General features: G+C 35.3%; 1 protein-coding gene, 1 long non-coding RNA gene and 1 pseudogene across 2 annotated transcripts in view; all 3 read right to left on the bottom strand.

Moving 5' to 3' along the window:
- The window catches only part of LOC135778993 (scavenger receptor cysteine-rich domain-containing protein DMBT1-like), a 33837-nt gene extending 20207 nt beyond the window's left edge, over positions 1-13630 (bottom strand). Inside the window, exons 1-11 of the mRNA XM_073812557.1 lie at positions 13618-13630; positions 13170-13469; positions 12348-12656; positions 11871-12176; positions 11445-11759; positions 11037-11360; positions 10635-10956; positions 10489-10504; positions 9204-9228; positions 8666-8692; positions 8189-8503 (exon numbers count right to left, since the gene is read on the bottom strand). Coding sequence (XP_073668658.1) covers positions 8189-8503; positions 8666-8692; positions 9204-9228; positions 10489-10504; positions 10635-10956; positions 11037-11360; positions 11445-11759; positions 11871-12176; positions 12348-12656; positions 13170-13469; positions 13618-13630 — 2272 coding nt within the window. The remainder of the gene's footprint in view (positions 1-8188; positions 8504-8665; positions 8693-9203; positions 9229-10488; positions 10505-10634; positions 10957-11036; positions 11361-11444; positions 11760-11870; positions 12177-12347; positions 12657-13169; positions 13470-13617) is intronic.
- LOC135779193 (uncharacterized) lies at positions 1949-7335 on the bottom strand. Its single transcript, XR_010544705.2, has 4 exons — positions 7169-7335; positions 6312-6350; positions 6145-6213; positions 1949-1985 (listed from the first exon to the last, which is right to left on the bottom strand). It is a non-coding gene; the product is annotated as an uncharacterized lncRNA (long non-coding RNA).
- A 3181-nt stretch (positions 13631-16811) lies between the features above and the next one.
- On the bottom strand, positions 16812-21403 carry LOC135778996 (scavenger receptor cysteine-rich type 1 protein M130-like; annotated as a pseudogene).
- Positions 21404-22480: the final 1077 nt, after the last annotated feature.

Below are 22480 nucleotides of genomic sequence, written 5' to 3'. Positions count from 1 at the left end.
AAAGTTAATTACAGAATGGGCATTGTCTGCCTTTAAATGCAGTTTTAAAGTTTAAAATTACTTTAATCTAACTGATAAACACAAATACAGACTCTGCTGCTCTGTAATGACAGGGGCTCTGTAAATTTGCATTTAACAAGCTTAAATTATGTTCTTTAATTTATTTTTTGGAAATATATATTTAGCTGTAGGATACCTTGTTAGCCTTTTTCATAAGGGGAAATATAGCACCCTGCATTCTCAGTGCACCTCCTTGTGGCTTATAACTGTTGTTATAAGATATCCAGTGCTCGCAAAATCTCTAGTCCGAGCCCCGAGGGCTACCAAAATGTATCTCCGCCCTGCCCATCGAGTATAGCGGGGAAAAAAATATTTGAATGTTTTCATATTCTCTCAGATTTTGTTAGGAAATTATATTATATGTAATTCGGCGTCGTCTGTCAGTCATTACTATCCTCACGTAACAAGTGAAACTGTCAGGAAGTAAAAGTATAATTAAACCCTTTATTTTACTCGTGTTCGCGTCATATGCACAGTCTCCTTTCAACGCGCTTCTCCCGGCTGTGCTCTTCACGAGTACGCGCTTAAGTTATTTCGTTTTTACCTCAGCCCTATCAAGCTAACCACAACGTCAATCACGTTTTCCGCCATTTACCTCAACCACTCTCACCGCAGAGATTCGGGCCATTAGACTGTATTAATATTAACGGTCTATGATCTTCGTCTTTGGTGTTTTACGGCAGCTCGCATCCAGTTTGTTGCATGCTTAGGACTTCATGAAGGCTTACAATGTTTTGTTTTTTACCCGCCCCCTTGAAATCAAAACGTGATTGGTCGATTTGCCCGTCACTCTCCACACCAAAACACATAGCTTGGCCTTCCCTGGGATTCATGAAGTCCTTACCAATGAATGAGCCAGATAACCGGGCCTTAATAGAGACAGACAATTCTGATTGGATTAGATGTTTTCATGACATGAACCTGACAGTAAGCTTAACGTTAGAACAGATGAGAGAAAATATATTACATGTATTGTATTAAATTAAATTAAATAAAAATTTTAAAATGTAAAAACATATTTTTATTGAATACTATATTATTTATTTGTATTATTATTATAAAAAATCTTTTTATTAATTTTTTTAGGCCTTCTCTGAAGGCGTAGAAGGCCCTGAAGGTTCCCCACTGGCGGAGACATGCGCACATGGACAAAACCGTGAGAAAGCGGGTTAAGGTATTTACATGCCATGGCGAATTCGGCGTAATGAGCAAAAAACTACCTGTGCCGATCGGTTTTTGCTTACGCCGTTTATGGGCTTTCCCCGATTAAAGAAAACCCCTTTACGCGTTTACATGACCCCACGTGTTATCAGTTTATGAAGCATAATCGGCGTAAGACTGTGCATGTAAACGAACTCACTGTGATGTTAAAAAGCACCTTCACACAAGAAACTGTGCTGTTTAGACGACCGTTTAAATAAAACCACATTTGTGTACAGTATGATGCTCTCTGATATTTTATTTATACTCTTGTCCAACCAGACATAAAAAATAAAGTACATTTGTAACTTCTCTATAAAAGCAAAGCATTTGATATTCAATAAAAAACTATTTGAAATATCAATAAAACCTTCAGCACTGTAGCTTTAGTAGCAAAATTTTATCAGTTATATGATTTTAAGCTGTAATATGATTTCATGACATGAGCCAGTGGGTGTGGTTATTGAGTCACACAGTCCCTCCCACTTTGTTTGGCTCCTCCCCCACATCATCATAATCTGTTGTGTAAAACAAAAGCACATTCATATTCTTTTATTAATTGTATGAAGATTTTAAACTGAACTATTTAAATAGATAATATATAAAGATAAAATATATTATAATATACATCTTTAAATGAGATCTTGAGGTTAATAACCTACCTAACAGGTTTGTCACATCTTCACTGTCATTCTTCACATCATCATACTCCTCCTGAACTCCCTCTGATGAAGTCACATGACAAACAACTCATATGTGATTTGTAATACATCATGTCTCATGTCATAGACACATTTCTCTTTCTGACACTAACTGATAACAGCTGATAAAGTCACAATGACTGGATTAATGCTATAATAGACATACATTAATATAGACATACATGATACAGATCACACTGATGCCATAGAGGAACTTTTTTTAATAAAAAAAAAACATTTCTTTCATACCTTTTTATAATCTGAAGAACCTTTTTCACAACAAAGAATCTTTTTGTGAAACAGAAAGGTTCTTCAAATGTTGAAGGTTCAAAACCATTTAGACTATAAAAGTTATTTTATTGCACCATAAAGCATTTTTAAGAGTGTACATGCATAACACTTTTTTTATTGTTATGCATTGTGTATGGGAATTAATAATTTTTTCCAAATAAACCCTTTTTGTATTTGTGTTATAATAATGTGTTTCTGAATGCTAAATAAATCTTAATGTCACGCAGGGATGGGCAGTATTTCAAATACATGTATTTAAAATACGTATTTCAAATACAAAATAGTATTTTGTATTTTGTATTTTAAAGCCTTTGAAAAAAATGAAATGTAATTTGTATTTAAATACATTTAGGATTTGTATTTTTGTATTTTTAAAATACTCAAAATACTTTGAGCCAGTCAACCAGTCAGGGTGCTGTTTTCATGCATCAACTAGTTCAGACCAGACACCAGAGTTCAGGTAAGCAAATATATCTGTGCAGCTTTTAGTGGGCAATAATTGAAATTTTGGAGTGGGAAAAAGCAAGGGCGATTGAATTATTGGGTGTGATGTGATTTGTGTTATTATAACTGTCGCGAAAGGAAATTCAAATTCACAATTGCACGTTGGCAGGCAGTTTAATGCACGCCTGAGACAGAGTGTGGAACGCTGACAAATAGGCCTACACTTTTGACTTAAAGGAAAACTACCATTTTTAATATTTTACTATGTTCTTACCTCAACTTAGACAAATTAATACATAACTATCTTTTTTCAGTGCATGGAGGAAGAGCACATAGTTTGCAGCATTTCGACCTCGGCGCGCAGTAACATTTTCACAGGACTGATGATGTTACTGCGGCAGAGGTTGAAGTGCTGCAAACTAAGTGCTCTTCCGCCATACAATATAGTTCTCATTTTTTATTCACTTACGTTTTATTTTGTGCCACCATACTTACTTGTGTAACTACTCATGTAAACAGTCTTTGAATGGGGAAAACATGGAAGTGTTTGGTGGCTTCTAAATTAATCCCTGTTTAGATCCTAAGGAATAAATGGGACTAGGCTAGATGCTAACACATTCATGACACACTGTGCAAAGATGAAGTGCACATATTGAAAAAAGATAGGCATGTATTCATTCATCTAAGTTGAGGTAAGAACATAGTAAAATATTGAAAAACTGTGGTGTTTTCCTTTAAATGCCCTTTCACACGTGACACGGCAAGTGGTGGAATCAGCACACAGTTGCTGATTTCATTTTAGCTTTGCGCAGTTGAAGCCTTGTTTACACTTTTGCAATTCGCATGGCTTTACTCTACGACGTGAACCTGCTGAACCTGCGGGCTCCTCAGTAAACCTACAAGACTTTTAAGCTTGACGTGTTCTCCGTTGTATAGTTCTGTAATTGACAGAGGGCGACTCGTGAGTAATTATTCTCAAAACCATCAAAAAGCAGCGATGAGAGAAAGTAGTTTGCCGAATAATTTCAAGACTTCAAACACTCGTCTCGTGAAAAGTAAATACGTGGATTTCTTCACATATAAACTGTTTAGGTTGTTGGTCGACGACACATGAAAAAGTTTTTATGATGTTTTTATAAAACATCACTTTACTTGAATGGGTGTTCATAAGGCTGACATGACACATTCATAATCATGACATGACATGTGTCTTGAATATGAAGGAGATTTTATGGACGTTTATGACTACTGTCATTAAGTGTCATTTGATCAATTATGTCATTTTTATTGCAAATATGACATCGTTTGAAATGCCTTTGTAATGACAACTTGACATTAACAAATACATTATAACTTGTCAAGACAACTTGACATTAACCAAGACAACATAACTGACCACTTTTTACAAGTGATACAAATTGAATTTGTCATTAAAATGTCATTAAGTGTTAATACTCTGTTAAATAGTTTTATAACAGCATCATGAATATTCTTCAGTTCATAATGTTTATTTGACCGAGTATTAATCATATTTGATATAGTATTAACACTTAATGACATTTAAATCACAGTTTAATGTAATGTTAACCTACAAAGCTATAGGTAGTTTCTTAAGTTTGATAATTATTGTTTATGATTCAGAACAAGTTGTGTTGTATTGGTTTATGTGTCAAGTTGTCAAAGATATCTCAAACAATGTCATCTTTCCATTAAAAATTACATAATTGAGTAAATGACACTTAATGGCAGTTGTCATAAATGTGCATAAAATCTTCTTCATGTTCATGACATATGTCATGTCATGATTATGAAGGTGTCATGTCCGTCTTATGCACACCCCTTCAAGTAAAGTGTTACCAAGTTTTTTTTAGATTTTTATTTCCTACAGCGCAGGGGAAAGCAAGTTTCTAAGCAGTTGCACACATCTAAATGCTTTTTGGCATTCAGAAATAGACCCAGATAGATTTCAGCCTAATAGGGATACTTGCACTGAATCACCAATTTCAGATGTATTTTGTGTATTTTCAAAATACAAAATACTGTATTTGTATTTAAATACATTTTTCCTCACAGTATTTTGTATTTGTATTTAAATACATTTTTCAACACAGTAGATTGTATTTGTATTTAAATACATTTTTCGACACAGTATTTTGTATTTGTATTTGAAATACATTTCCATGTATTTATGCCCATATCTGAATGTCAAGACCATTTATGTAAAGCATACACACGTGGACCCCTTTACATTTTTTTTTTCAAATAACTGATATTTATAGGAAAAGGAAGTGGCCACATGTTAATTGCTGAAAAGCAAAGGCAGCATAGGAGCTGTTGCTTCAAAAGATACAAGATCAGTGCAATTGTAACAGACTATCTGTTAATATGTTGGTATACTTTCATAAAATCATTAACACTCAGACTCCTAAATTTCTTTATGATAAAATAATATACACTTCTGATACGCATTTACATTATACACGAGGGGCTAATAGTAGACGGATTTTTTTACCCCTACCTAAATCTGATTCTATGAAGAGAACTGTGTTGTATAGGTCAATTGTGTTGTGGAATGATCTTCCTGTTGATGTTCGTAAAATCAAGGGAAAAACTGGTTTAAAAAAAAGACTAAGAGTGTATTTGTCTTCATCATCATAATTTTTTTTTTTTGGATTGGTTGAGTAGGGTTTGATTGTGTGTTATGTTGTTTTTTAAATATTTATTATCATGATATATTTGGAAGTAATTGTGATTGTATGATGTTGTATGTATTGTTTGGACCCCAGGAAGACTAGCTGTCGTTTCGGCGTCAGCTAATGGTTTTCAAATAAACAAATAAACAAATCAAAGCATACATTGAAACTCTTGATCGTTTTAAATTTAGGTTTAAATGTACCATAATTCAAAAACTGTGACATTTGATGGATGTACAGTTGTTGCTTTGTTTATTAATGTTTCTTTTAAATAAAACCAAAAATTAAATAATTAATCTTTGGTTTGTTTATTAGATCAAAGATGAACAGAAATAAGCTGATACACAAAACATTGAAATATATTATAAGCCAATATAATCAAGATTAAAATGTATTATAAGCCGATACGTTGAATAAAATACATTATAAGCCGATATAATTGCTTCATGTCAAAGGTCATAATGTTTTCCTGACCTTCCATTTGATGCTCATTATCAAACACATTAAGAAAAACACAAATATATCACAATATACTTTTTAATGCACCTTTGTCTTGTTCCCTTATAATAAGGTAATAGTGGATGGGGGTTATTTTGGACAGTCCAGGTGTGTCATTACATGTTTAACTTTAAACTCAGCATTACATCAAAAACGCAAACAAACTATGAATTATCTCATTTTCCCTTTTTATTTAAGCTTAAATATCTTAATATTTCACACTTTACACCGTTATTAAACACCAAACTTTAGGCTACCTGTCTGATGATCTGCTGTTAGTCCATCAGTGATGACATCATTATTGTATTCAGGTGTGACGTTCTGTTCTGCTTCAAAACATAATGTAAACTTCATCTTATAGGTCCATATGTTTTTAATTAAATAGCAACTAAATCGCGTTATATTAACTAACAAGATTACTGACCTTGTATGCCGCTGCCAATGGGGACATCATTGTCATAAACTTTTATGGGGAAAAATGAGCATGTGATTCATTTGAGTACTATGCAGCATTTCTGCCTGGTGCAGAATTTATTAATTTCACTTTAGTGTATACAGCAGGTAAAATAAGTATTAAACACCGTTTTGCAGTAAATATATTTCTAAAGGTGCTATTGACATGAACATTTTATCAGATGTTGGTAACAACTCATGCAATCACAAAGAAATCATAGATGTCCACAAATTAAGTTAATTTTAAATCATGTAAATGACAAAGTAATGAACACGCTTACTGAAATTTAATTTTTAATACTTTGTACAAAAGCATTTTTTTGTCTTGAAGGCTTAAAGATGCGTCCTGTATGGATAAAGTAGTTGTATGCATTGCTCTGGTGTGATTTTGACTCTTTCATTCTTTCACACAAACACTCTTCACATCTTGAGGTTCTGTGGCTTCGTCTATGAACTCTGACCTTTAGTTCTTTCCACAGATTTTCAATTGGATTGAAGTCAAGTGATTGGCTGGGCCGTTCTAGCAGCTTTATTTTCTTTCTGTCTGTGTGTTTGGATCAGTGTTTACCCATCATGAGATGTTTCTTGAATTACTTTTCCTTGTGTCATTTTACATGATTACACATAACTTTATTTATGGACAGCTATGGTTTGATTTCTTTGCATGTGTGGATTGCAGTTTTTGCCAAAACTTTAATGTCAGTAGCACCTTAAGTACATATTTACAAAAAATTGGTGACATGTTCATTATTTTTTTACACACTGTATTTATTAATTTTGCTTTTTTATTTAATATTTATTTATTAATATTCACTTTAGTCCTCTAACCTGTTTCATCAGCATCTTCATATCCAGAATGCTGTTCCTCAGAGATGAGACTCTCTGTTAAAGTGAAGCAGAAGAGTCAAATTGTTTACTGAACATTCATTTCTTTAAATCAAATATTTGCAGTTTCTTGAGAGACTGCTTGTGTGATAAATACACTAACTGCAGTCTGCAAACACACACAGACATCCTCACACTCCTGCATCTTATCCCCCCACTAACATATTAACCTTCAAAAATAATCTCACTCTCACACATCTGTAAAGATACACCTGCAACTCTGTGGTTTGAAGCTGAAGGTTTAAGAGGACTAATAATAGACGAACATCAGCTGTCTGATAGACTCTAATCTACAGATTCACCTTAAAACACTAATGAGAGGCTCAGGCTTTCATATTTCAATATATGATTTGTTTATTGACTTAAATCTACAGTAAATCAAATCAACCACACTGATGTGTCCAGCTTTTTGAGATATTAGGAGGACACTGACATATTTAAATCTTTAAAAAACATTATGAATGAAGTCTCACCTTTCTGTTTGTTTGTGTGTCTGTGAACAATTTCTTCATAAACTGCCTCAGTCTGAGTCCTGTGTCTCCTCTTAGAGAGAGCTGTGAGTGTAGACACACAAACACAACACATGACTGATGATACACTGAACAAGACTGTAGTAAGATTGATGTTGATGTAGTTCAATATGTCAGATGTGTACTTGTATGTGATGTGTGGATCTCTGTACCTCTCCTCATCTCTCTGTTGTGTTGAATCAGTATCAGCAGCGGCACTAAGAGCAGTAAGAGCAAAACTCCCATTACAATCACAACCACTGGAGGATTGAAGAGAGGAGGAGTTTGTGGAGGAGGCACTGATCTCCTGTTTGTCTGAGAAACTGAAGGAGAAGCTGATGTTGTTGTTGTGGCAGGAGTTGTAGACACTGATGAGTCTGTAAAATAAGAAAAACACACATATTGAATTAATTGCTAAAATTGAAATACATTTATCTCAGTGTTTTATTCTCACCTGCACAGATGAGTCTAACTTGTTCTTTGTGTGAGCAGTCAGTGTGATTTTTCAGGACATGAGGACAGTCCCACAGGTGAATCTCAGTCCCCCTACACTCGACTCTGTTCATCCACACAACACCTTCACCAGCACCAAACGCTTCATTCCCATCAGCACTCAATGCTGCTCCACAACCCAGCTGCCTGCAGACCACCTGAGCATCTCTGATGTCCCACAGATCATCACAGACTGAACCCCACACAGAGTTATGATAAACCTCCAGTCTCCCCGAACACAAACCCTTCCCTCCACTCAGTCTGAGAGGAAGATGATCTACATCACACACATCAAACAACATTAAAAACAACAACACTGAAGCACAAACTGAGATTTAAATGTGAAATACACACAGATAGAATAGATATTTATAGTTTGTAATAAATGGAAAAAGTTTAGTAATAATAATTTGAATCTGTTTGTTTTTTTTATACATACTTGAACATTGTCTCTGGTATGGAGATGGTGAGGTAGAGCATGGCAGATGACTCTGAGGGGCCTTTTCCTCTGAAATGGAACATGTTAAAACAACTAGAGACAACCGTATGATAGTCAACATCTGTCAGTTAATGATCATTTCAGCCATTAATTTGGTTCAGGTTTTTTATTTTCAAAAATATCTACATCTGGTATGCTCTCTTACCTAAACAGGTGATTTTGAAAACCTTATTTGGACCACATTTATTCTGTCCCCAGGGTGAAGATGGACACTGCCATAAAGTTAAGTCATGTGGTCGACATGTAAGTTTATCCAACCAATTCTGAGACCTCAATCCATCTGAATAATTGGGTTCACTGGCAGATCTTCCACAGTTCAGCTCTTGACAGATCAGACTTGCTGTGTCTCTGTTCATCTGATTCCAGCAAACATTACCCCAGGATCCATTGTAGAAAACCTCCACATTCCCTTCACAGCCTTCAGTTAATCTGAGCTCTTTAAACTCTAGATTGAGAAATATTTGGATTTAATCCCCATCTTGAAATTCAGGTAGGCTACTAAACTTAAAATAACATGTTAATACTGTTTTTAACATATACTGCATAAATAACTGCAGTTTTGTGATATAAGCTACATATGATGTGTAAATGTAATCATCTTTACAATACATTCATGTAGTGTTAATTTCGTCAGACGAGACGAGACGAAATATGTTCGTCAACGACCTATGACGAGACGATGACGAGACTGCACCAATGTCCAAAAACGCTGACTAAGACTAAATTAACATGCATTTTTGTTCACGAAAAAGACGAGACTAAAATGTTTTGCATAAAATAAAAACTAAGATAAAATCTCTCTTCATTTTCGTCTACAATTGTCTCTACTACATTTTATGCAATGAGGTCATATTTAAATGTGAATTCATTCATAAAAAGACTGCGTGCTCTTATTATGAAACTGCGCGTCTGTCATAACTCCAAACGAGCTCGCGCTGCCGCTGCTGAAGTCTCCTTTGCTAAGTGTTCACAATATATCATCCGTTTGCAGTTTTAGTCCACAAACGTATTACATATGAGAAATATTGATATTTCTCTGTTGTTTCCATCGGATTTTGTATCAAATAATCTTCATATGGCTTTTCAACAATTGCACACGCAGCGATTCTACTATGGAAAAGGCAAACGCGATCAGAAGAGTCTCATGTGTAAAATGAGCCCACACACATTATGATTAATATTTCACAAACAGCTAAAAAGTTTAGTGTTATGCAGCATTGTGTAGATATTTTTGTGTCGTATTCTCGTGCACCTGTTGTCTTCAGTAAGACGGCTTGTCTTTCTGATCCACATTCGCTATTTACCAACATTGTTGATGTACCTTATATTATTCAAGTATTCTGAATGTACAGTATATTGTGAGGACAAAAGCTTATTATAAGTTACTGATCGCTGTCTGGGTGCTTTCCTATCTCCCATCACTGAATGAATGGTGACGCAATTTACACGCGATAGAGATACGTCAACGCCATTAACAAAGTTGCATTCAACAAAAATCATTCAAAAAGTGTATTTTGTCAGGTGATTACGACATTTAACCAATATTTGAGATGTGTGTAACACTATTTGACTGAAATGGTTATCAGAAATAATCTCAGAAATAATTTATTTAAAAAAAGACAAAAATGTTTTAACTAAAACTTGACAAAGATATATTAAGTCTTCTTTTGACTAAAATTAGACTAAAATGACAAGACGTTTAGTTGACTAAAACTAGACTAAAATGACGGGACTTTTAGTCGACAAAAACTTGACTAAGATACCTTGAGTTGCCTTTGACTAAAACTAGACTAAAATGATGAGACTTTTAGTCGACTAAACTTGACTAACAAAAAAAGATATGCACAAGACTAAGACTAAATTAAAAATAGGTGACAAAATTAACACTACATTTATGTCATGGTAATACTCACCTGAGCACACGACTCCTACATCCTCCTTGTGTTTACAGTCATGATCTCCCCAGACCCGTGAAGAGCAGCTCCACAGTGACGTCTCATTCCCCTCACAGTTCACATCATCCAGCCATATGGGTCCAGAACCAGGACCAAACCAGGCTGGTACTGGCTGATTACTGAGAGCCACTCCACACTGCAGCTGTCTGCACACCACATGAGCGTCTTTAATATCCCAGGAGTCATCACACACTGTACCCCATGAGCCTTTGTGAAAAACCTCCAGCCTTCCTGCACAATCTCCACCAGAACCCACCAACCTGATGGACTTCTGACCTAAGATCAGACAAAGAGTTAACTAAAGACTATGTAAACACATTTTAATGAATCATCTGGACAGATATTGTAATTCTGACCAAGGCAGGTGATTGACAGCTGTTTTGTTACGCTGCACTTGAGAGTTTGTGGAGAGCTGCAGTTCCTCAGATGATCTTCAGTCCCAGAGCACTGGAAGCCCATCACACACTCATAACTGTGTTCATCACTGGATGAAGAGGAGTTAGTGAAGTTCAGCACAGAGCCACAGCCCAGCTGTCTGCAGACCACAGAGGATTCAGTGAGACTCCAGGAGTCCAGCAGAACTCTCCTCCAAACCTGATGAATGTAAACTTCCACCTCACCCTCACACTCTCTCTCTCCAGACAACCTCACTCGACCATCATGAAGAGACAGAGAGGAATCTGGAGAAAGGATTTGACATTTTCAGATTGATTACGATCACACTACAGTAACTTCATGTTAATGACAGAGTGAAGTTCACTCACTAGAACAAATGACTCCAACATCTTGTTTATGAGAGGATTCAGCTCGACTCCATGAAGAGATTGAACATTCTGAGAGTTTTGTTTCATTCCCCTGACAATCAAACACATCAGCCCAGATTTCACCAGATCCCTCTCCAAACCAGTCCACTCCCACAACAGACACAGCAATCCCACAATTCAGCTCTCTACAGAGAACATTGGCAGCTCTCATATTCATGCACTCATCACACACTGAGCCCCATTTACTGAAATACTGACGCTCAACTCGACCAGAGCAGATATCAGAGCCGTTCATCAGTCTGAGGTCAGAGTAACCTGCACAGAGATCTCAGAGGTTACTGAAATACAGAATAGTTTAAAACACATATTCTCAAAAGATGGTAATGCTTAAGCAGATATTAGATTTCCTCAACCAATGGTATTTACCAGAACATAATATTCCCACATCATTGTCATGAGAGCAGGTTTTTTTAGTTGTAGTAGATGATGATGAACATGATCGAATGAGTGATTCATCTCCTCTACATTGAATCTCTTGTGTCCACACCTGCCCCTCTCCTTTACCAAAAGTATCTGCACCCAGCAGCTGTACAGGAACCCCACAGTTCATCTCTCTACACACAACCTCTGCATCCTGATCATCAAACACATCATCACACACTGACATCCAGGTGTTTCCTCGATGCATCTCAACTCTCCCAGAACAGCGAGAACCTCCAACCAGCCTCATTGCTTAAATTAAAAGAGTATATTCATGTAGTTTGTTCTGATTTCAGTTACTAGTTACAAATAAACTCATCAGAAATAATATAATGTCTTATTTGAAAACGTAAAAAAATAAAAAAGAATTTGGAGAGACGTTTTGCATATTTTTTTGTCTATTTGGAGCATAAATGCACTTACCCGAGCAGACGACTCCAGCATCATTAGCATGTTTACCATCCTGTTTCCGCCAACCATTTGTTTTGCAGTGTCTCAGGTCAGATTCTTGTCCAGTGCACTGTACATTATTAATCCAGATTGGCCCTTTCCCTTCTCCAAAATAGGCATTCATTGGTGCATCTACAGCCTCTCCACAGTCCAGCTCTCTACACACCACTGCAGCATCTCTCAGATCCCAACCATCATCACTCACTGTTCCCCATTGACCATTATGAAGAACCTCAACTCTACCAGAACAACGACTGCCACCACCAACTAATCTCAGTGTGTCTAAAAGACAAAGAATAGACAAATCAAAAGAAATGTAAAAATATTTAAATAAAAATAAGATTCATTTATGTAACATTTCACAATAAGTTAATATTAATTATTGCAATGAAGTAACAATATAATTACAAATAAATTCCTCTACAGTATTCTTTCATCTCATTTTTATTTTAAATAAATGATTTAGATGTATTAGTAAACAACCTTATTTAATGTATTGTGAACAAACATTTAACAATGACTATGAAGCGGGTAATCAATTATTTTTCTTTGCTTTTTAAATATTTTATTGTTTCTTCCATTTTATATTTCGCTGTTGGCTATAAATCTGTAATTTCATTTAAAATCTGGCGTAATTATATAACTGTAATGCAGTCAACAGACCTGAACTACTAAATTCTGTAAAAGTTGATATTCATTGTTAGTTTGTGAAACCCACTGCAGTATTATTAACAAACATATTAAACCTTACATTAACAATTTACCATTTAAGTCAAAGTAATTATGTTCACCTACCAGCACATACAATGCCAACATCATTGTCATGGGAGCAGTTGACGTGTGAAGATGATGTTGAACAAAGATCAAACTGATATTCATCTCCTCTACATTGAATCTCTTGTGTCCACACCTGCCCCTCTCCTTTACCAAAAGTATCTGCACCCAGCAGCTGTACAGGAGGTCCACAGCCCATCTCTCTACACACAACCTCTGCATCCTGATCATCAAACACAGCATCACACACTGACATCCAGGTGTTTCCTCGAGGTATCTCTAATCTTCCAGAACAGCGAGAACCTCCAACCAGTTTAAGTCCTAAAATTACAGGATAATATTGTAAAATGTTTCTATTTAAAACAAGATATTCACATACACTCACAATGCTGTTGTACAAGTCTTTAATTGTTTATTAACAATCACAATTCATTAAGTATCAACAAAAAATACTATTATTTTTTCTAGCTACACACAGTCATACTAATAAAAACATACCTTTGCAGATAACTCCAACATCTTCATTGTGATTACAATTAGGATCATAAGTTGCCATTCTGCTGCATCTCATTACTGTGGATTCTGATCCGCTACAGTCAATGTTAACCTTCAAAATTTTTCCTGATCCCGGTCCAAAGTGAGCAATATGTATTGTATCTGGATTACTGTCACAGCCCAGCTGCATACACAACACTGATGCTGCTGTTATATCCCAATAATCAAGACACATAGCTTCCCATTCTCCTTTAGAATAAGTCTCCACCCTACCAGCACAAGAATTACTGCCACCCACCAGCCTCATTCTGTCTGTACAAAAGATATAAAGAAATGTAAATAATGACACAACAACAGAAAGCAAAACAGATAGGAAAAGAAAACTAGCCATTAAATCAGACAAAACATTTATATTAATGCAAACATTAAAATAAAGCGGAATGATAAATAATGTATATATGAACATATAGGCATCTTAATTATAAACTTACCAGCTGTAGAGAGTTTGATTATAGAGGAGAGAAGAATGAATGTTAGACAGCTCTTCATCTTCTTCAGCTCTTCAACTCAAGACTGAAAGCTCCTCACAGCTGCCTGTAGAGATGTAGAGATGCTACACAACCACCAAACCAATCAAAGACTCTTTTACCTTATTAGAGAGAAGAGAGGAAATCAACAAAGAGCTTCAGCGACAAATCACAGGACACATTTTTCATTCTTACCATATTTATTAAAGTACGTCAGCACCGAGAAACACGACGACTCCATCACCTCGAATGAACATTAAACTGGGGTGAGACCGATTAAATAAAACAACCTACAGAACCTGATTTTGGGGTCCAGAAAACATACCAGTTTATTTAAAGCATTAAAGTCTTGCATCTGCAGATTTATACAAAAACTATGATTGATTGATGCTTTGAGTTCACAGTATTTAGTTTATTAGTTAATAAACCAACATTAATTTTTTTAACATTTAGTCTAATAACTGTAAAGACAATTATTAATAAAATATTTTATATTTAGTATATTTTATTTATTTCATGCCATCTTAATTTTAATCCCTATTGAGCCATAATCTCAAAACCAATCATTGTGGAGTTTACTGTGTTTGACAAATAAGTATTTCATGAGAGAAGTCACAATTTTGCGTAGGATTAATATAATCAGCTTTTAGTAACATCCACTCTTTTCTGTGGTATACATAAAATCAATTTTCATGGAACAAATAATTTATTCAAAAGATGGCTGTATTACATATGAATTATGTCACAAGAAAATGTTATATAAGGTATAAGCATTATTATTTTCTTAATGATAAATGTGTTTTAATAGAAGGTTTGATATAACAAAAATCAAGAGCAACACTTTACAGTAAGGTTGTATTATTGGTAACATTATTAAATGCATTAGCTATCATAAACAATACTTCTACAGTATTTATTCAAATAGAAAGTTGTATATGTTAACATTAGTTAATGAACAATGAACTAACATAAATTAATGTGTTGGCATTAACTAACATAAACAAAGATGAATACATGCTGGAAAATATATTAATAATTGTTAGTTTATGTTGGCTAAGGCATTAATGTTCACCTTATTGTAAACTGTTACCAAAAACAGACAGAAAATAATATAAAACTATTAATTAATATTGTGTATTTTACAATAATAATATTAACAATAATAATAAATATTTTATGATTTGTATTTGTATTGTATTATGATTGTATAACAAAGAAAATTGTAAATATTTATTAAAAAAAAAGGAAAATTGTAGAAGTTGCAATATCCCAAAGACACACAAACAAACTGTTACTACCTTTTCAGTGGTCACTGATAAATTTAGTACTAAATCAAATTATTTATAAGTATTTTTTTACAATCTTGACAATGATAGTCAGAGTAAATCTGTCTGTAGCAGGGGTCTCCAACCTTTTTGTGAGCAAGGGCTACCACAATGAATAAGACAATCTGGAGGGCTACTTTTTTAATATAATCTACTCAAAACTTTTTTACTTGCAGATTTTTTTATTTAACTTGTATGTTTTATCATTGCTTAAAATGTTAACATACACAAAAAAGCAACTCACAGACTCTGTGGGCAACCTGATGCCAGTGGGCACCATGTTAGAGACCACTGGTCTATAGACACATCTATAAAATTATTATTTAAACACACATTAAGATTTTTAAACACAGATCTCTTTCAAACTCCCAGCATTGTGCATTTTTTATGGTTTTATCTATTTATAAAAGAAATCTACATAAATAGTGAATGATATAATTCGTTTATTTGGTTGTTTGTTTAAAGAGTATTATTATTACAAGAAACAAGCCAAAAACCAAATCTGTCAAGGAAAGAAGTTTAAAATAAAATTATACAAGACCAGAAGAATTGAATTGAAATTTCTGGTTTATGAAGTTCTGTAACAATATAAGAAAACTAAAAGAAACCTCAAACTTCACGAAGGATCAATAAATATGATTTAATGAACAGAATCATTGGTTGTGCTTATTGAATTGAACCTCCGGCTTTGGTTGACTCCTCCTCCTTTCTGTTATTAAAACAAAATTGTAAATTGTGTAAACAAAAGTTCATTTAATCCATAAAATATATGCAGTATCTTAGGACAATGTCGTCAATTATTCCTTACATATTTCAATTAATAATGTATTCTTGTTTAGTTTTTATATAACTGTATCGTTTTGTAAGAGTAAGCGTTTTGTAAGTTTGCATAAAGTTTTGTGAAATGCAAATAAAATATAAATAAAGATAATATATAATAGAATCCATTTAAAAAAAAAAAGATGTAACAACAACCTACCCATCAGATTTCTCACATCTGCACTGATATTCTTCACATCATCATACTCCAATAAAATATAATCTTTTTGCTTTACATCTCATCTCATTAAACAGATCCCTCTCTCCTTAAGAGACTATTACACATTTTTTATAAAATGTGATAATAAAAGCTCTGTGCAACTAACCTGTTACAGCTTAGTTCAATAATGATGACATCATCATAATCTTCTAGCATATCCACTACATATGCAATAAAGAAAAAAAAATTTGATTGTAATTGTTTTAAAATAAATAAAAACACCTAACTGAGTTCTGTCCTGCTGTAATATCAAGTGGTAATAAATTCATGTCATTCATCAGTCAATTAGATCTTTCAGATCATTTGTGACATCATATTCAACCTTGTATTCTTTAGCCATAAAAATAAGAGCATGAGACTCATAGTTTACTATTGTGAATTGTAGTATTTATTTGCATTAGTGTGAATGTTTCATGCATAGACTCTCATTGTTCTTGTATTGAGCTAATGATCATGTTTCCTATCACTTAACCCTCAAATAAAAGTAGATTTTTTTTTTATTAAAACATTATTTAGAAACAAAAATATTAGTTACACTAATTTCATCCTGCAACAAACACCATTATCCTCACATGAACTCATCTCTCATTGCATTGCAGAAATATAGACAGGAACAAACAAACACACACCTGCACATAAAAGTACAAACATATTAACCCCACTCCTCATTAATCTGTAAAGATGCACCTGCAGCTCTGTGGTTTGAAGCAGGAGGTTTAACAGAACTAATAATAGACGAACATCAGCTGTCTGATAGACTCTAATCTACAGATTCATCTAAATACACAAACAACTGACTGAATTACACACCTCACAAACATCAGACTGACTTTAATATTTCTACATCTGATTTGATTGAATAAGACAGAAGTCTCACCTCTCTGAGTGAAGTGTTTGTGTGTGTTTGTGTGTCTGTGATCAATCTCTTCATAAACTGCCTCAGTCTGAGTCCTGTGTCTCCTCTTAGAGAGAGCTGTGAGTGTAGACACACAAACACAACACATGACTGATGATACACTGAACAAGACTGTAGTAAGATTGATGTTGATGTCTGATGTAGTTCAATATGTCAGATGTGTACTTGTATGTGATGTGTGGATCTCTGTACCTCTCCTCATCTCTCTGTTGTGTTGAATCAGTATCAGCAGCGGCACTAAGAGCAGTAAGAGCAAAACTCCCAGTACAATCACAACCACTGGAGGATTGAAGAGAGGAGGAGTTTGTGGAGGAGTCACTGATCTCCTGTTTGTCTGAGAAACTGAAGGAGAAGCTGATGTTGTTTTTGTTGTTGTGGCAGGAGTTGTAGACACTGACCAGTCTGTAGTATAAGAAAAACACACATAATTAAAGTAATTAGCTAAAATTGAAATACATTTATCTCAGTGTTTTCCTCTCACCTGCACAGATGAGTCTAACTTGTTCTTTGTGTGAGCTGTCAGTGTGATTTTTCAGGACATGAGGACAGTCCCACAGGTGAATCTCAGTCCCTCTGCACTCGACTCTGTTCATCCACACAACACCTTCACCAGCACCAAACGCTTCATTCCCATCAACACTCAATGCTGCTCCACAACCCAGCTGCCTGCAGACCACCTGAGCATCTCTGATGTCCCACAGATCATCACAGACTGAACCCCACACAGAGTTATGATAAACCTCCAGTCTCCCCGAACACAAACCCTTCCCTCCACTCAGTCTGAGAGGAAGATGATCTACATCACACACATCAAACAACATTTACAACAACACACTGAAACACTGAAACTGTAACTGGGGTTTAAAAGTAGAATATAGATACACAGCAAATGTATTCATCATCTGTTAGAAAAGAGAATTTTGGATTTTAATTATATTCAGATTTGAATGTGGAATACAAATATTTACTGATATATAATACAGATATTTTTTATTTGTAATGAAAAAAGAGAACACAGGCTTAGAGTAAAAATTGTTTAAAAATGTTTATCATCATTAAAACGTACTTGAACATTGTCTCTGATGAGGACATAGTGATGCAGAACATGTCAGACGACTCAGAGGAACTTCATCAATCACTGTCGCTATAAAAAATTATTGTATAATTTCAGCAATGTACTCTCACAAACCATTTAGATAATTTTATACATTAGATAATACATACACACTGTACAAAAAAATAATTGGAAAACTTACAAGACATTTTAATTTAATCTCACCAGAGCAGATAATTTTGGCCACTTCATCTTCATTACAGTCATTCTGTCCCCAGGGTGAAGATGGACACTGCCATAAAGTGGAGTCTTCTGATCGACATTTAAAGAAATCCAACCAATTATGAGACCTCAATCCATCTGAATAGTTGGGTTCACTGGCAGATCTTCCACAGTTCAGCTCTTGACAGATCAGACTCGCTGTGTCTCTGTTCATCTGATTGTAGCAAACATTACCCCAGGATCCATTGTAGAAAACCTCCACATTCCCTTTACAGCCTTCAGTTAACCTGAGCTCTTTAAACTCTAGATTGAAAAGACAACTTATATCAATCAGAGTCTGGAACTTTAAATTTACCAATTAAACATTTCACTTAAATTCATTTAAATATATTTAACCACAACTTCTTCTACAGGTTATTGTTTACCTGAGCACACGACTCCTACATCCTCCTTGTGGTTACAGTCATTATCTCCCCAGACCCGTGAAGAGCAGCTCCACAGTGACGTCTCATTCCCCTCACAGTTCACATCATCCAGCCATATGGGTCCAGAACCAGGACCAAACCAGGCTGGTACTGGCTGATTACTGAGAGCCACTCCACACTGCAGCTGTCTGCACACCACATGAGCATCTTTAATATCCCAGGAGTCATCACACACTGTACCCCATGAGCCTTTGTGAAAAATCTCCAGCCTTCCTGCACAATCTCCACCAGCACCCACCAACCTGATCGACCTTTGACCTGTAAGTTCTGATATACAGAGAGAAAACAATGCTTGTCTATGAAAAGTATTGACTACAATGATGAATATGGTCAGTTATCCTCACTTTGGCAGGTGATTGCCAGCTGTTGTGTTGCGCTGCAGTTGAGAGTTTGTGGAGAGCTGCAGTTCCTCAGATGATCTTCAGTCCCAGAGCACTGGAAGCCCATCACACACTCATAACTGTGTTCATCACTGGATGAAGAGGAGTTAGTGAAGTTCAGCACAGAGCCACAGCCCAGCTGTCTGCAGACCACAGAGGATTCAGTGAGACTCCAGGAGTCCAGCAGAACTCTCCTCCAAACCTGATGAATGTAAACTTCCACCTCACCCTCACACTCTCTCTCTCCAGACAACCTCACTCGACCATCATGAAGAGACAGAGAGGAATCTGGAGAAAGGATTTGACATTTTCAGATTGATTACGATCACACTACAGTAACTTCATGTTAATGACAGAGTGAAGTTCACTCACTAGAACAAATGACTCCAACATCTTGTTTATGAGAGGATTCAGCTCGACTCCATGAAGAGATTGAACATTCTGAGAGTTTTGTTTCATTCCCCTGACAATCAAACACATCAGCCCAGATTTCACCAGATCCCTCTCCAAACCAGTCCACTCCCACAACAGACACAGCAATCCCACAATTCAGCTCTCTACAGAGGACATTGGCAGCTCTCATATTCATGCACTCATCACACACTGAGCCCCATTTACTGAAATACTGACGCTCAACTCGACCAGAGCAGATATCAGAGCCGTTCATCAGTCTGAGGTCAGAGTAACCTGCACAGAGATTAGTTCAAAAAACATACCAATATTCTCAGAGGACGGTACTGCTTAAACAAACATTAGGTATCTTTATTGGTTCAGCATTGATATTTACCAGAACATCTCAGTCCCACATCATTGTCATGTGAACAGGTTACTTTATGTGAAGCATATGAACATAATCGACTGTGTGATTCATCTCCTCTACATTGAATCTCTTGTGTCCACACCTGCCCCTCTCCTTTACCAAAAGTATCTGCACCCAGCAGCTGTACAGGAACCCCACAGTTCAGCTCTCTACACACAACCTCTGCATCCTGATCATCAAACACAGCATCACACACTGACATCCAGGTGTTACCACAGAGCAGCTCAACTCTTCCAGAACACAGATGAGGTCCATTAACAAGTCGTGCATATCTTCCATAGTTTATGGTTTCTGATTATATGGACAAGATGAACAGCATATAAGATTATAACAGGATTTGTTAAGATCATAGGGCTAAAGGTCATTGACTCTGCCATAAGACCACTGAGCCCCAATAACAAGTCTCGGAATATGATGTGTTTATAAATAAGAATGAATAAAAATATGAATATGATTTCTAAATACATTAATGTGTTTTCACTCTGATACATAAACTATGATATTGTATACTTTTGACTGCAAATTCATTGTACATGTTTAAATAATATATTAGTACAAATTTTGTATTTGTATGTTTTTACACAATTTAAACTGTAATATAATTATCACAACCACTTAAACTATTTTCATTTTTATATCCTGTGACAGAATGATGTTGTTATTAGTCATGAATTAACAGGAAAATATTTAGAGAAGCTCACCTGAGCAGATCACACCAGCATCACGAGAATGAGAACAGTACTGAATATACTGGTCGTCTGATCTACAGTTCTTCAGTGAGGACTCTGATCCACTACACTCCACATAAGCCATTGTGATTGGTCCTGATCCTTGTCCAAAGTAAGCCCCATATGTAGGCTCTACAGCCTCTCCACAGTTCATCTCTCTACACACCACTGCAGCATCTGTCAGATCCCAGTCAGCACCACACACTGTTCCCCACTGACCATCATGAAGAACCTCAACTCTACCAGCACAACGACTGCCACCATTCACCAACCTCACATTCATTTCTGATACACAAGAAAGAACCAAAAAGCATTAACTATATTGATACTTATTAATATTTAGTATGATATATTTTAATTTTAATTGATAATATAACTTACCAGCAGTAATGATCATTACTACAGAGGAGAGTAAAATGAGTGTGAGACAGATCTCCATAATCCTCTACTGTACACACAGACTGATAGAGAATAATGAGAAGTCAATGTAAAGAAAAAGAGAGAGAGAGAGAGAGAGAGAGAGAGAGAGAGAGAGAGAGAGAGAGAGAGACCAATCACGCTCTCTGTTACCTTATTAGAAAAAAGAAAGGAAATCATCAAACAACTTGAGTGACAAATCAGAAGAGATATTTTTGATTTTCTCCATATATATCAGCAGAACGTCAGCGCTGATGAACGACGCTCCTCCCTCCATGTTCAGAGGAGACAAACACCTGCAAGAGTGAAGATAAATTTACATCAAATAAATGAAACACTTCAGTATCTATTCAGCATCAAATCCTGTTGTGTGCAGATGTACAGGAAACTTTATGATCACTTCAAACACACTCATACACTTTAATATAAACACACACATACACTCACAAATATATCCCTTTTTTAAATGTGAAATGAAATATATTGAACATCTATAATTAAAGTATTAAATTGACATTTCTATTATGTTTAATTAATCAAAAATAAGACAGAACATAAATTATTAGTTATTGATATTAACAATGTATATAACAAAATTACAATATCTGCTGCATAACTTAAAAATAAAATGTGTTGCAGAAAAAAATGTACATTACATTCATCAGTAAATTATTAAATATATCCACATATTATATCTATCAATATATTTGCAGCAGCATTTTATGTCTATTTAATATTGTGATACTTTATTTATCCACTAGATGGCAGCAACAGACTGTCAATCAAAGCATCAGTAAATGTGACTGTAAAGAATCTTCACTGTGGCTCACATTTTGACGTTTTATGTTTCCACTGATTTCACTGCACTTTTATTTAGTGTAATGAAGCTGTTTACTCTTAACCTTTACTAATAAACATCTATGA

This window comes from Paramisgurnus dabryanus, chromosome 1 (assembly GCF_030506205.2).
Source record: "Paramisgurnus dabryanus chromosome 1, PD_genome_1.1, whole genome shotgun sequence".
Lineage (NCBI taxonomy): Eukaryota > Metazoa > Chordata > Actinopteri > Cypriniformes > Cobitidae > Paramisgurnus > Paramisgurnus dabryanus.
Note: the sequence above shows the minus strand (reverse complement) of the source record. Positions and strands in the feature narration are given on the sequence as shown.